General features: G+C 43.0%; 1 protein-coding gene across 1 annotated transcript; it reads right to left on the reverse strand.

The window, feature by feature from the left end:
• Positions 1 to 5,287: 5,287 nt before the first annotated feature.
• LOC105568965 (sorting nexin-13-like) lies at positions 5,288 to 13,192 on the reverse strand. Its single transcript, XM_012025052.1, has 10 exons — positions 12,967 to 13,192; positions 10,906 to 11,018; positions 10,664 to 10,763; positions 10,497 to 10,583; positions 10,287 to 10,411; positions 9,192 to 9,756; positions 7,400 to 8,968; positions 7,050 to 7,238; positions 6,741 to 6,955; positions 5,288 to 6,525 (listed from the first exon to the last, which is right to left on the reverse strand). Exons 1-10 carry the CDS (start codon positions 13,003 to 13,005, stop codon positions 6,192 to 6,194), a joined length of 3,336 nt encoding a protein of 1,111 aa, XP_011880442.1. The 5' UTR covers positions 13,006 to 13,192; the 3' UTR covers positions 5,288 to 6,191.
• Between the last annotated feature and the right edge of the window lie 438 nt (positions 13,193 to 13,630).

Raw genomic sequence — 13,630 nt, forward strand, 5'->3', positions numbered from 1 at the left:
GTTAACCAGCAAATGAAAAATTGGGCCTGAGAATTTATGATTTTTTTTTACATTGTCACTCTGTCTATGGCAAAATTTGGCCGAGAAGAGCTCAACCGTGGACGGGAAAGAGTGTTCGTGGATGAAAGAAAGTGGCAGAGACGCACTTTCATCTCGCAAGCGTCTAGGATGCGTCACGCACATTCCGCGCGCGTTGCATACGCATTGTTTTTCGCGCGCGCGCATTCTGAGTCATACCGATCCTCCGAGTGAAAAAGTTCGTCGCTGTTTACACGTAATCGATCTGCACGCGTCCCTTACGTAATCCTATTACAACGCCTATAACTCACGCCGCGGGGTTCGAGAGAGCACAACGATTGCGCAAATCCGCCAAATCGATTGCCCTTACGCAATCGAAGGCTCATCCTGTAAACGACGACGCGTATCAACCCTCTTGCGACCGCTGCGGATTCCCAGGAGATGTGAGCCACGACTCGTAAATTCAATTGCGATACGAACATTTTCAATATTTAATTTCGAAATCGTTGAACCTTGGTGCCCCTTTTTTATCTACTAATATTTGTTACACGTTCATTTTCGTAGTTATTTTTAGTATCGCCGAGGAGTTGCCGAGACCGAGACGACCAAAATCTTGATTTAAAAGTATTCGTCGACTTAAATTATCTTTTTACGTGAAAGCTTTCTGTTTGATTTTAATTTTTCATGGTAAGCGTAAAGACTACTGGCGACAATTTTTATTGCAATTAAAGGACCTTCGAAGGAAACGGATCGAGACAGTTCGAGGCGAAAAATATTTAAAAATGGGCGCTTGATCGTTCTCATTGAAAGCGACGCGTGTTTCGCAACGCGAACGACATACGCTGGCTGATTCACCCTCCCGCTCCATTCATTCTTGCACCCTTTACTACACCTCGTGGCGGGAAAGCGCGCAGCCGCGTTGGCGGCGGATACTTTGTTCTCCAAATTGTTTCGTCGCAGTTCCGACGAGCCTTCGTTCCAGATTCGCTGTAATCACGAAGACCTGACTGGACGGAGGTCGTTGCGCGTCGAACGTCGAAAGCTCCAGTTTCGCGCAAAGCGCTTCCGAACGTTCCCTAATTGCACGTATTATTTTTAATACGAAAAAGTTAGAAATATATAAGATAAACTCTGATTTCAATACTTTTGATCACGATCTAATATTGCCTCGCACAGATCAAAGCGCAGCTGTGATCGTCGACGTTATATAATTGATAATATTGATTTCGATGAGCAAAATAAGTGAATAAGCGTAAAGTTTATTCAACAGAAGCTCAATTCGAGGCCAGGCTCGATCATCCAACAGTTAATGTAAAAGATTAAAAGTTGCGCGCAGGAGAGTGAGTAAAATTATAAAAGAAAACAGTAGAGATTTTAAATGTGGTTTAAAAAGGTATTCTTAAGTTTTCAAGTATTCCGTGGACACTTCCGATTTTTTTCAGACGTCACGCACGATAATTCATCATCACGTGTCGAAGTCTCTGCTCCGCGAAAGTACACTTTCGAATTTGTGGAAACGCGAGCGCGAAGGAGCAGTCTGTGCGAATCGAAATTTGTACATTCGCGAAATGACGCATCTGTCGAAGATGATTCCCGCTGCGTAGGACGTTTTTCCGCGTCTGGCGCGCGCGACGGCGTAACTCACCACCGATACACAACGGTTTCCCCTATTCGAGAGGCGGGGGGAGGGGGTGAAAACTCGGTTAACCGGAAGTGGCGCGCCGCCGCCGCGTGTCCTCCTCGGCCTCCGGCGGCGACGCGACGCGAGGCGACGCGACGCGAGGCGCAAATGTTAACGCGACAACGCGGGTACCTCGGACACGACTGATCGAGTGACCGAGGGGGTAGCATCGCGGGGTATACCCCTCCCCGTCACGCGCGCGCGGGCGCGCGTGTATAGAATTACGCGTGTGTCCGGGCGCGGTGTGCGTACTACTGTCGTACACCCGGAGGCACGTCCCCCCATTTCGTTTCGAGAACACGAGGCCGGCAGAGGGAAGAGAAGTGCGCGCTGCGACGGAGAGCAGCGTGGTCCGTTCCCCCTCACCTCCCCCTCCTCCTGTCCGTCCCGTCCTTCTCTCCCTCCGTCATACGACTTTCTTTTGGCCCCTCTCTCCCTCTCTCTCTCTCTCTCTCCATCCTTCCGCTCCCCTAGCAAGAGCGCCCCGCTTGCCCCCCTCCAACCCTCTTCGGCACGCTCTCGCGTGCGTGAATCATGCATATCGATTTTCTTTCGTTGGAGCAAGCGAGGGCTGCGTGCAGTAGTCGCTCACGTATGCCCGCTACTTTCCCCTTTTACGTCTCTCTCTTTTCGCCCCCTCCCCCCTTTCTTTCTGACGGAGAGCCCGGGGGCCGCGTCGCGTCACGGGCGAACCCCCTTCTGAAAAACGCATACGCGCACGGTACCCGATTCTTTTCGCACAATGGCCCGTATTCTCGCTTTCCTTCTGCCCCTCCTCCCCCCTCACTCACCCTACCTTCTCTTTTGCTACCCTCGTCCCCTTCTCCGCGTACCCCTCCTCGTTACGCCGCACCAAGCCCTCGTCGCCCGCTTATTCCCTCTCCCTCCGTCCCTTGTACTTTCGACGCTTCGTCGCTTCTTCAACCTCCTCCCCTGCAACGCTATTTTGTACTCCAGTAAAATGTCCCCGATGAAGACGCGCAGAAATTTGGAAATGTAATATTTAGGATCTTAATCCACGTAGTTTGATACTGGTGTATTCGACTTACTTTTATTACTCTGATAAATAAAAGACTCGTGCAAAAGAAAAATTATTGTCTTCCCGATTCTTGTCACTGTCCCAAAAGGCTACAATTTCTTACCGTTGCGAGATTTCTTGTGACAAGCTTATTAAGTGGGAAGACGCTTTGAGCGTTTTCCATTTCCGTGCGTCACATTGAAAGAGACTACGCTGGCTCATCAAGTTCTAGTTAAGAGAGAAGCGGTACAAAGTACGACGGGGGTTGCCCGTGGCGGAACCACTGATCGCCCCCCATGTACGGCCTTTCTTTCCCGAGCATCCCTTTCTACCTCTCCCATCTTCGTGGCGGCAGCCCCCCTTCCACTCCCCCACCTCCTGCGTGCTTCTACGGCGAGCTCGGTAATAAACTTCTTTTGTTTTCGCACACCCTCGTCCATTCTTCGCTTTCGCTTCTTAGTCGACGACAAAACGGGGGCCCGCGCGCGCTCGACGAGCGAACAATCGAGTCCGCTTGAATCGGTGGCTCTATGTTTAACTAAGCTCACTTGGTTCAAACTCACTCTTAGCATCGATAAACAGCTCAATGATCGCTGCAACTTGAGTCGAAAAAGTTCAGGAAATCTGTGCAAGAGCGGTGTCTCATCAATATTCTTTTAAAAACCTGAAAAGACTTTGACTTTAATTCTTGCAGCTTTTCCAAAGTAATTTTTAATAGCTCTACTTACGCTAATTTTGTCAATGACTTTTCCAAAACAAATTTTCCTAATTCTCCCGAGGACACAATTTTATTGTATAATACACGCGATTAAGATAAGAATACAATGATCTCTCTGATAAAAAAAAAGAAATTATGTTAAAATCAAACTGTCAAGGGTAATTTTACACATATTCTTATATCGAGGGGGTAATATTTATCTAGAAAAATATATACTACTTTTCTATTTCTTGTCGCATACTTTTGGCATGTGGGGATGCGTTTAGGAGTGAAACCAGGAACTACCCAAGTTATAAATAGTTCCTTTAATAAGTAAACGTGATAAGTGTATGGCGTTTTAACATGAGATAGAAATAACTTTGTATACAGACGTACGTGATGGAGTAATGTACAACAATTTTATACAACTGCGTTTCGCATCTTTAACGAGGGGAAAGTAGTCCTATAAATTCCCAGAAGTGTCTGAATGGCGCCATCGAGACTGCCGTTGATTTTTCGCTAATAAATAAATAGGTACTGCTCGATCTAATGGCACAAAGAAACTTCCAAGTGTAATCCAATATAAGTAATTAAGTATAATATCGGCGGAAAAATTATCTAAATTGATTGCATCCTTCGCGTCACTTGGTCTAGAACTTAAGTAAATCGTGATGTAAAGTGTTCCGTTTACGTCTACGTAGTACGTTGCAGTTTTGAGGATAGTTGTAAAAAGGATAATTAACTAACTAGCCGTTGTAGCTTAAAATGCAAGTGGAATGTTTCCATCGACCTTATTGCATTCACCTACGAGGTAATCACAAGGAATTCGTGAGTTTCGTTTTATATTACCCTACATTTATACGACGAGAGTAGCAGCCCGAGCTGTAGGCTCGGTTACGATATTGAAATTCGTACATCGTACTATTTGGCCACTAGATCACTTAGAATAGTTGCACACGCTGGAAAAGTTCGACACTGTCTACCTCTCTAGTCGCGTAGTCAGTTATTCGTTGAGTTTATAGTTTATTTCGAGGAAATTTCTTTTATCCCGTTTAGCAAGGGTAGAAGTCTTATCATTATTGTATATTACGTAAGAAACAATCTACTTATACATAAGTGGCCTAACGAGAGAGAACGAAGCTAAGTAAGCAAGCTAACACTTCAAACGCTTGCTTTTAATATCTTAATTTTTAATCTGCCAATATCATTTTTATCTTTCTAAGATCTAGAGGATATTATCTTATCTTTTGTTCTCGAGATAATTTGTTTATTTCCTACGTTTGCGTTTGTAAAATCTCTTTTCAAAAATTTTCAATATTCCGGATATCTTTGTCCCATATATTGGAAATATTCCGAAAAGTTCTTCGGCGTTAATTAACTAACGAGGAAAATCAACAGGATGTAACTTTTCCGACGTGCGCATCGTTGAACATACAAATCGTTAAAATATGAAAGCGTATGACTTTCGTTTTGTTCCCTGTCGAAAGCTGTAGGCGCGACGGGTGTCCGATGCAATGGCATAACATACTGCAGCTTAAAGGGCTGTTTCAAGAGACTAAATATCCAATAATATCTTAATAAGCGAAACGATTGACGACTCCTTAGCCTATTGAGCTCTGTATTCAGCACTTTGTTTTCAGAAACAGTAAAATCTGAATACTTGTTACAGTCTATTAAACTCACTTGTATTAAGTACACGTTACAATTATAGACATTAGTTGTAATAATCAGAGTTGGAAAAGTTACTTTATCAAAGTATCTAGTTACAGCTTCTTCGCTAAATGTAACTAGTTACAGTTACAAGTTACCAATTCTGAAAAATAACGCATTACAGTTACAAATACTTAAAAAGTAACGAATCGTTGCAATTACTTTCTTGCAATGAAAATAAAAATGTCAAATCTGCATTTGAATAGTAAAGCGCTGATAAAGGCGTTTATGCATAAGTGCAAGGCCTGATGCAATCTGTGGAGGTTTAAAAAAAATATATAAAGTAACCATTAGTTACTAGTTATCGAAAACATGTAACTGAGTTAAGTTACAAATGGAGACAAAGTAACGAAGTGAGAGTTACAAAAAAAGTAACTGTAACTGTAACTTCGTTACAAGTAACGAGTTACTTTCCAATCCTGGTAATAATTAAATAATCAAGGTGTAGCGGGTGGGGTCTAGGACGGTCCCCAACGTTACCCAGATCTAAAAGTTCCTCTCTGATTACCCGTGTTGAAGAGACTGTCTACTCTCTCCTCTTATACTAGCGAGGAGATTATAGAGATGTTGGTGGCAAGATACTCTCGGTCAATTGCCTAATCTCATCGAGAGGGGCGATCGAATAAAAACCGATAATTTTTTAGAGAATTTGAACCCGGATCTTTGGCTTATTGAGAACAGCGCATATTTCATTGCGTCATGATCGCTACTAGACACACACTATAATTGCTATTTTTTTATAAAAGAGAAAAATAATCGAATATTTATACACCTATAAAAAAAATAGTATTTTACCAATTTTAAATATTTTGTAAAGAAAATAAATAAGATAGAATAAGAGCTCAATGGGTTAAAGGCACAGATATATCTTAAATATGTTTCTTTATGTTGGACACTTTGCACGAGTATTTTCTTAATATCATAAATCTCTAAGCTACCCAAAGAGAAGAGATGCATTTTATTGAAGATTGATAATGAAGTCGAAGCTTTAAATCTTGTGGACTTTTTTGACCGCATAGTCGCTCTCACACCATTGCATTCGGATATCAGTCTGTCCTATTCTTCCATCAGGACTTCGTTTTATTACTCTTATTTCTCACTCTTGGCGATACCGAATAGAGCTTTCTGAAAATTGTCACTAGATTATTCTGCGGGAATAGTGTTTCTACGACACCTTCCAGCAGCACGTACAACAGTCTTCTGTTTAGTACGGGCCGCTGAAACAGCTCGAATACCCTCAGCAAGCCGCGCCTCGTCGTCTCGCTGCCTATGATATGTTTCAATTCATCCGAGAGACACGAAAGCAAAGCTATCTTAGCTGCCACTCGCGTTCTGTTCTTCATCTCCGTATCTCGCGGCGGTTTACTCTCGGCCTTCACGCCATTCGGCCAGAAACTGTTCCTGCAACACGTCATTAAAATTCACTTAGCCCTTGTTTAGGGCATTAAGATTAAATACTGCATAGGAATAAAATAGTTATAATCGCGACAAAGAACAATTAAAATGACGAAATTATACAAATTGTTTTGTATAAAAAATGACTTTTGATGTGAGTGTCAATTTTATATGTGTGTGTGTGTGTGAAATGTTACGCTTGATCAACACCATTTACTTACTTGAATAAGCGCAAATATCCAGCAACCTTCGACGGGCTGGTCATGAACGATACATACTCCACTATCCTTCTATTCACTATGTCCCCGAACATCGTACGAATGATTTGGCGCAGCAGCGTTATAATTCGCCGTCTCAGCCATTGATTTCGCACTTTCAGATCGAAAATCTCGTCCATTAACAGGAGCATAATTCGCAACGGGATATTGTCGTCGGTCTGTAAAAGATACGAATCGAATGATTCAACTGACCTACTCGACACCTCTAGAGATACGCAGTATCGCGAACGCGTGATATTTCAGCAAAAGTACCTCTGTATCGAGACCAGCGCTAACTTTAGTATTCTCATAAAATATACTCGTCTTCTTAGGATTGCCGAAAAATTTGCTCAGATTGTCCATTACGCCGTCCACCGTACTCAGCATGTTGTCCGGCATTGTTTTAACCGCCTGGGTGACACTTTTCATGGATGTCTTCAAGGGATTCATTAAAGTATCTATCTGTATAAAGCAAGTATTTGCACAGTTAGTTTTTCTCTACAAAGCTTAGAATATCTCTTTTATTTAGAACTTTCTTATATCGTGATTAATTTTACTTTCAAATAAAAATTTGATTCGGTAAAAATTTACACATTATAAATAAGCAGACTACTGATATTTACCGTTCTCGAGATCTGCCCGCCAGTGACTCCCTTATCGTAATCTCCTTGTTCCAAGAAGGCCAGCAACAGATTCTGCAATCCCATGTGACCGTCCATGATCGCGGGTTTCGTCAATTGGCACAACCACGCGTTCAACATCAACATCCGTCTCTCCAACACCGTGCGCTCCATATTATGGAAGGCCTTCTTCGCGGGGAAAGGTATTTTCGCTAGATCGTAATACTTTTCCTTGATCTTCTGGTGCAAATCATAAAAGTCGGAGTATCGTCTGTAGATGTGCCACTTTTCCTTGTAGCCCGAATCGTAATTCTTCGTGACCGCCACCGCGTATATGCCGTACGTTTTTCCGCGATCGCTGACGATGCCGGTTTCTATGATCGTGGCGGTGATCTCGAAGCGACCCTGCTGCAACTTCTTGATCGCGTTTCGATCGTAGTTGTTCTCGTCAAACTTGACGAACTGGTCCGCATTGGTTTCCACATAAAACGAAACGTCCTTCTTCTCATCAATTTGCTCGATCTCCGCGGTGGATCCCACTACGCGCGCGTTTTTCACACCTTTGAAATTACTCACGTCTGCATCAACTTCATCAGAGCTTCTTTCGTTCGCCTCTCCTATGCTCGTTAAACTCGTCGAGGAATTCGATTTCTTAGCGCCCTCCTTCGCTACGAGCTTTGCGTCGTCGGTTTTGCACGTTTCAGACAATTCCTCCAAAGTGTCCAATTCGTTGTTTGTGCTCGACAAGCTTATGCTGTCCAAGGATTTTGCGTCATCCTCGGAGACCGGATCTTTCAGCAGATCCAGCTCAGCGAGCAGTCTCACATAAGCCACTGATCTTTTGAAGCCAGGCAGGAATCTGTCCTCACTTTGCAGCTTCTCGTAGCAACAATTTCGCAGCTCGTCGAACCATGTTTCCTTCACCGGCTCAATCCTTGTTCTCGTAAGCAAGCCCTTTACCAGCGTATCGTCCAGCTGCAGCTTGGGCGATGCCTTGTCGCTGAGGTACTGCTGATAGATCTTCGTGGCTGCCTCCTTCAGATTATCCAGATCCGCGTTCTTGCGTTTAGTACCGACGGTACCTGTGCCAGATTGAGTACTCTGAATCTTTTGTAATTCGATATCCGATATCTGTTGCTCGGCCGAGACTCTCCATCCATAGATATTCAGGTAAAAGAACAGGTACGCTTCTGCATTTATGGAGGTCATATAATCGATGAAGTAACTGAGCGCGATGTTGTTCTTCAGTAACTCATCTAGTGGTAAATTAACTAGCTTCTGGCCTGGTATAAGCAGCCTGTTCCACTCTGGTTGAGCACCGATAACGTCCGTTTCCGTTTCCAAGCCCTCCTGCATACCGATGATTCTCGTCTCCAGAATTTTCTTCACGTAAACCAAGCTGTTGAGCTGCTGTTTCACTGACAGATCGTCATCTCCGCCAGAGTCCTTTGAGCGCAGGTGTGCTATTTCTTTACAAAGTATATTTTTTGTTGCCATTAATTCGTCTAAATTGTCCGTTATTCTAATTACTGTTAAAAAGATATCACTTGGTAAACCACCATCCTTAGTACACTGAAACAAAAAAGTCGGAGTTACATACCGTTCGGACGGAAGTATTAGCACTATTCTCATCAGCACATGATGAAACGTCGAAATAAACAGCAGAAATGTAGCCAAACTATTTTTAAGTAAATTTGGAAATAAACTCTTTAATTAAACTTATTAAACAAGAGTCTTAAATTTATATCTACAAAATTTGTCATCGGAAATATCAAAGCATCAATGTCGTACTCACCAGCCATATACACGCCTGATTAATATAATCAGGATCGGAGAAAAGATCCAACAACGGTCTGATTATAACGTTCACTAACAATTCCCGTAAGATAAACCTTACGGTCAAACAATCGAAGTCTGCCTTGGGTAGCACCAGGTACAACAGGATTTCGGATATCTCGCCCAGGAATTCTAACTCCTGGGTGTCGTTCGTGCACACCAGGTCCCTGCATATCAGATTACTTTCCATCTGCACCTCGAGATCGAAGAATATCTTTTCCAACGACTCGTCCTCCTTCTCGTCGCCAGAAGATTCAATTGGCTCGGTGAGCGACGACAGATTGGGTGTATAAAATTTCGACTGCGAGTACCAGGACACATCGGTCTCGCTCTTATTTCGCCGATGAGTGGGTGTCTTCTTCGGAGTCCCGCCCGAAGTGCTTGAGCTAGCACTACCTTTCTGGACCCTGCTCGATCGTAATTGCTTCATCTTCGCGCTTGCTTGTCGATACAGCCTGACGTGTGAGGCCGCATCATCAACGAGTCGCGTCGTCAAGTAGGGTATCCAATCGACGCTCTTGACCCTGTTTTGTACATCGATATTAAACAACAGAACTTTAATCAATAATAAATTAGAAGGCTCATTTTTGACTCCTCAGTGAATATTATTTAAGACTTTAGAACTTTAATCCTTTCACACTGTGTTCTCTAAAAAAATTATTTACGAAAGGCATATATAATTTTGAAAAATGAATCCATCTGCAAAGAATGTAAAGTCACGTTATGTTAAAAAATATTTTCAACCGCTATACTAAACTACTTTTACTCCATCGAGTTTGTAGAGAATAAAAAAATTAATCAACGTTGCGTCGCTAATACCTTTTGTATCGCGCTAATTGTCTCGTGCCGTATACAATGAACGCTTTTAATTTCAAGCGTGTCGTAGCGAAAGAGTTAATGAGGTTTTCAAAGCGTTAATAAGCATAGTAAATATATGCTTGCACAGATACGGAGTCTTCAATGAATATAAAATGAGGCTGAAGTAAATTAATGCACAAGCTATTTCGATTTTAATACAATTAAGTAAATATTAATGAAAGACGTTTCCACACACCGATTTGCTACGTTGATGGCGATTTTTTGGGCAGTATCTCGAACGGAATAGATAAATTCCTCATCGTCCGTAACAACGCTGTACCACGGCTCCACATAATCTCTGATCAAGAAATCCAAAATTTCCTAAAAACAGCAACGAACACATTACGCCCAACAATCAGCAGACAATTCGACACTCTTCTACAAATATTGTTCTATAAATATGTACTTGCAGGGATTCATCAATGATACGGCTACCAGTTATTCTCCTATCTAATGTAAATGTCATCCTCTCTCTAGACAGATCTAGTATATACTGTAAACACAACACGTCGAATGAATTATTACACGGCAAGTTGCAAGCGAACGGCGAACAGTTTCGAAATTTCCACTCACCTGCCGGAACTTTTCAGTCTTCTTAGTTAAATCTTCCCTTTCAGACTTAATCACATCGTCGAGATTCGGTGAATACGTTCTATATATACAGATCAATGTTCTGCAACAGAGGAGAAGAACATATTCTTACATTATTCTTATAAATTTATCACAAGTATTCGTCATAATTTAATACTTGTCGATATCCTCGTGTGTGTACGTTTTACGTGCGATATATTCTGCTTCTAGTTGGGCTTTCTTACCCTAAAATTAACGCAAGCAAGCAGATGAAAAGTTTTACAATTGTTCCTATGCCGAGGATGTAAGCAAGCAGAGTAACGGCAGCTCCGAGAACGCCGTACAGTGGGACGTTCATCTGCAAAAAATAACAATCTATTATCGGCCGATGAATTGACAACTTTGAAATTAGATACAGAATTTGTACAGCCGCCGCCATACGTTAAGTATACACAATTATCTCCAATGACACTTATCTCTCGAGATAATTACGGTGTACACTTAGCATAAGTCATGCGTAGATAATGCAAGACAAGTGTAGCATTCAGATTTTTCTGGCAGCTTATCAGCTGCCTCCTGTACGCCTATTAAATGCTAGGGTTTATCACTCGTAATGGCAGAATAGGCAAAGAATACAAAGGAAAATACAGTACAGTTTAGAGATAAGCAAGTAAAAATAAACCAGATTATTCCGGAATGGAGCTGAAGTTCTTAAGACTTAATATTCTGATCGGAACAAAAGAACAGAAGCTCGGCTTACAAAGAAAACAATGCTTTATAAACTAATAATAATACAATACTACAAAAAGTTGACAATATACACATACAAACAATATATTCCGATTAATTATGCACATACAATTTTCATTTTTAACGATAATGTTTCCTAGGAAAAATCATAAAGTCTCATATAATATATTTGTAAGAAAAACTAATGTATATAGAAATAATCGTGTCAAATCAGATCTTAATTTCGTCAACTGTCAATACGTTTAAAAAATAGTTCAGTACATGTTAGACGATTTTCTTATCTGTAAATTAAAAGATAATTATTGTCTTTCCTAACGGAGAATTGTCTTACCAAGGTCGTTTTAATCTTGTCTTTATTTGAACAAATGATATTCGTCATCGCGATGAATAATAAATTAACAACTTGCGATGAGTAACGTTTGCTACGTAACAAAGAAAACAAAGCAAAAGAAACAGATTAGGAAAATCAAGTCAATTGAAATGTATCAGTTAAGAATCGTTTCCAAAGTTATTTAAGCAACATTCATCAACGTCATGGACAATAAGTTAACAATTCGCGATGAGTAACGTTTGCTAAGTCATAAAAAAACAAAGAAAAAGCAAATCCAAGTGAATTTTGAAACGTTTCAGTTGCTACGTCACAAAAAAAACAAAGAAAAAGAAAATTCAAGTAAATTTTCAAACGTTTCAGTTGAATCTTTTCCAAAATTCACATATATTTTTAATAGATTCAACTTTAGTAATATCTATACGAGAAATATTGATATAACATATGTTTTGCTAAGAGGAGCAATTTTAATTCTTTCACGGGCGACAAATAAATCTGCGAGATAGCTTATCAAGATAAGAAGCTGATTGAGATATAACGGCCAAACGATTCGCCGCAGGAGTGCAATTACGAGATATAACACTCGAGATACAAGAGTTTGAGAGGGAATTAAAGATATAACTCAAGATACGAATCTACAAACGTATCTCCACGACAAAATTGTCAATTACGATCGCAGTGGAAACCAGCTCCGCAGACCTGTAATAACAATTACAAGGCAAGCGTTCCGCGCCGCGAGAGAACAAAAAGACGTTACGCAACACGGGCTGCACTTTTTTTTCCTGTTACGTCGTCTCGTTCGAAAAAACAAATCGCTCCCCGCCGCCACCCCGCTCGCCATTCAATTCACCTCTATTCATGCGAGCCTCTAACGCTCCACAAAAGAGACGGGATCTGCTCTCGCCGACGACTCGTCCTGGGTGCCGAAACTATCAACATTATCGCCCGCCTGCCGCTCCGAGCGCGCAAAACAATGCAAAACAAACTATCGCACTACTGATGCGTATGCATATGCATGCCTCTACGCAGAGTGGCGCGCGTGAATGGGAGCGTGCGTCATGCGTGCGTGCGTGCGTGGCTCGAGATCGCAGTCGCGGGCCGACGACGTCGACGTGTCTCCGACCGCCGGACGGGGCGCGGGGCAGGGCAGGCGGGAGGACACGCAGGTGTCCCTCGGGGCGACGTGCGCCGCGTCGCGGGGCCCACGTTCGGGCTTCGTTCTACGCACCTTTGGTGATCGCTCGACGGGCCGGCTGTCGTCGCGCATTCGGCTGCGCGCATATTGCGAGTCCTCGCGGCCGCGGCAGCGACGTGATTGCCCTTCACGCACGGCGGGCTGGTCAGCTAAGCGGCGCTTTATTTACATCCTCGCGGACGATGCGGCCCGATGCGCTGCTCAACGACACGTCGAACGACACCATGATCCACCGAGCCCGCACGATTCTGCGCCCGCGGCGGCTGCAGCAGCCGCGACGTTCGGCGGCGCGCGACGCGCCGCCCGACGGCGAGACGCTTGTACTACTCGGCCAGCGGACGGTCGGTAACGTTGACGCCTCGCGCGGATCGCGACGCGCGCCGACTCTCGCTGCTCGCACTCGCCTCGGTCGTTGTTCCATTTATTTCCGATGGGGAGGGGGGGGGGGATCGAATTGTTGTGTTGATTTACGCAGCAATCGACGGGGCTCGCGCGAAATTACCGAGCGCTTTCCTTCATTTATTCAAACGAGAAAGTAACGATCTCTCCAAGAATTTTTTTTCTCTTTCGAAGACAGCAAAAGTAGCCCTCGTAATGCTGATGTCCACCGCTAGATGGATGCATAGCGATCGATGCCGTAGATCGGCGAACTTATGTTCTAGAATCTGGCGCATTGTTTCTACATTATTCTATTGAT

This window comes from Vollenhovia emeryi, unplaced genomic scaffold (genome assembly GCF_000949405.1).
Source record: "Vollenhovia emeryi isolate VEMERY1.0 unplaced genomic scaffold, V.emery_V1.0 DF939126.1, whole genome shotgun sequence".
Taxonomy (NCBI): domain Eukaryota; kingdom Metazoa; phylum Arthropoda; class Insecta; order Hymenoptera; family Formicidae; genus Vollenhovia; species Vollenhovia emeryi.

Bases quoted from the DNA above. Each gene is read 5' to 3' on its own strand.
- LOC105568965 (XM_012025052.1), bottom strand. From the start codon at position 13,005: ATGCGCGACGACAGCCGGCCCGTCGAGCGATCACCAAAG. The intron at 11,019-12,966 runs GTGCGTAGAACG...TATTTTTTGCAG, and splicing joins CCGTCGAGCGATCACCAAAG to ATGAACGTCCCACTGTACGG. The intron at 9,757-10,286 runs GTGTGTGGAAAC...TGTACAAAACAG, and splicing joins GCCATCAACGTAGCAAATCG to GGTCAAGAGCGTCGATTGGA.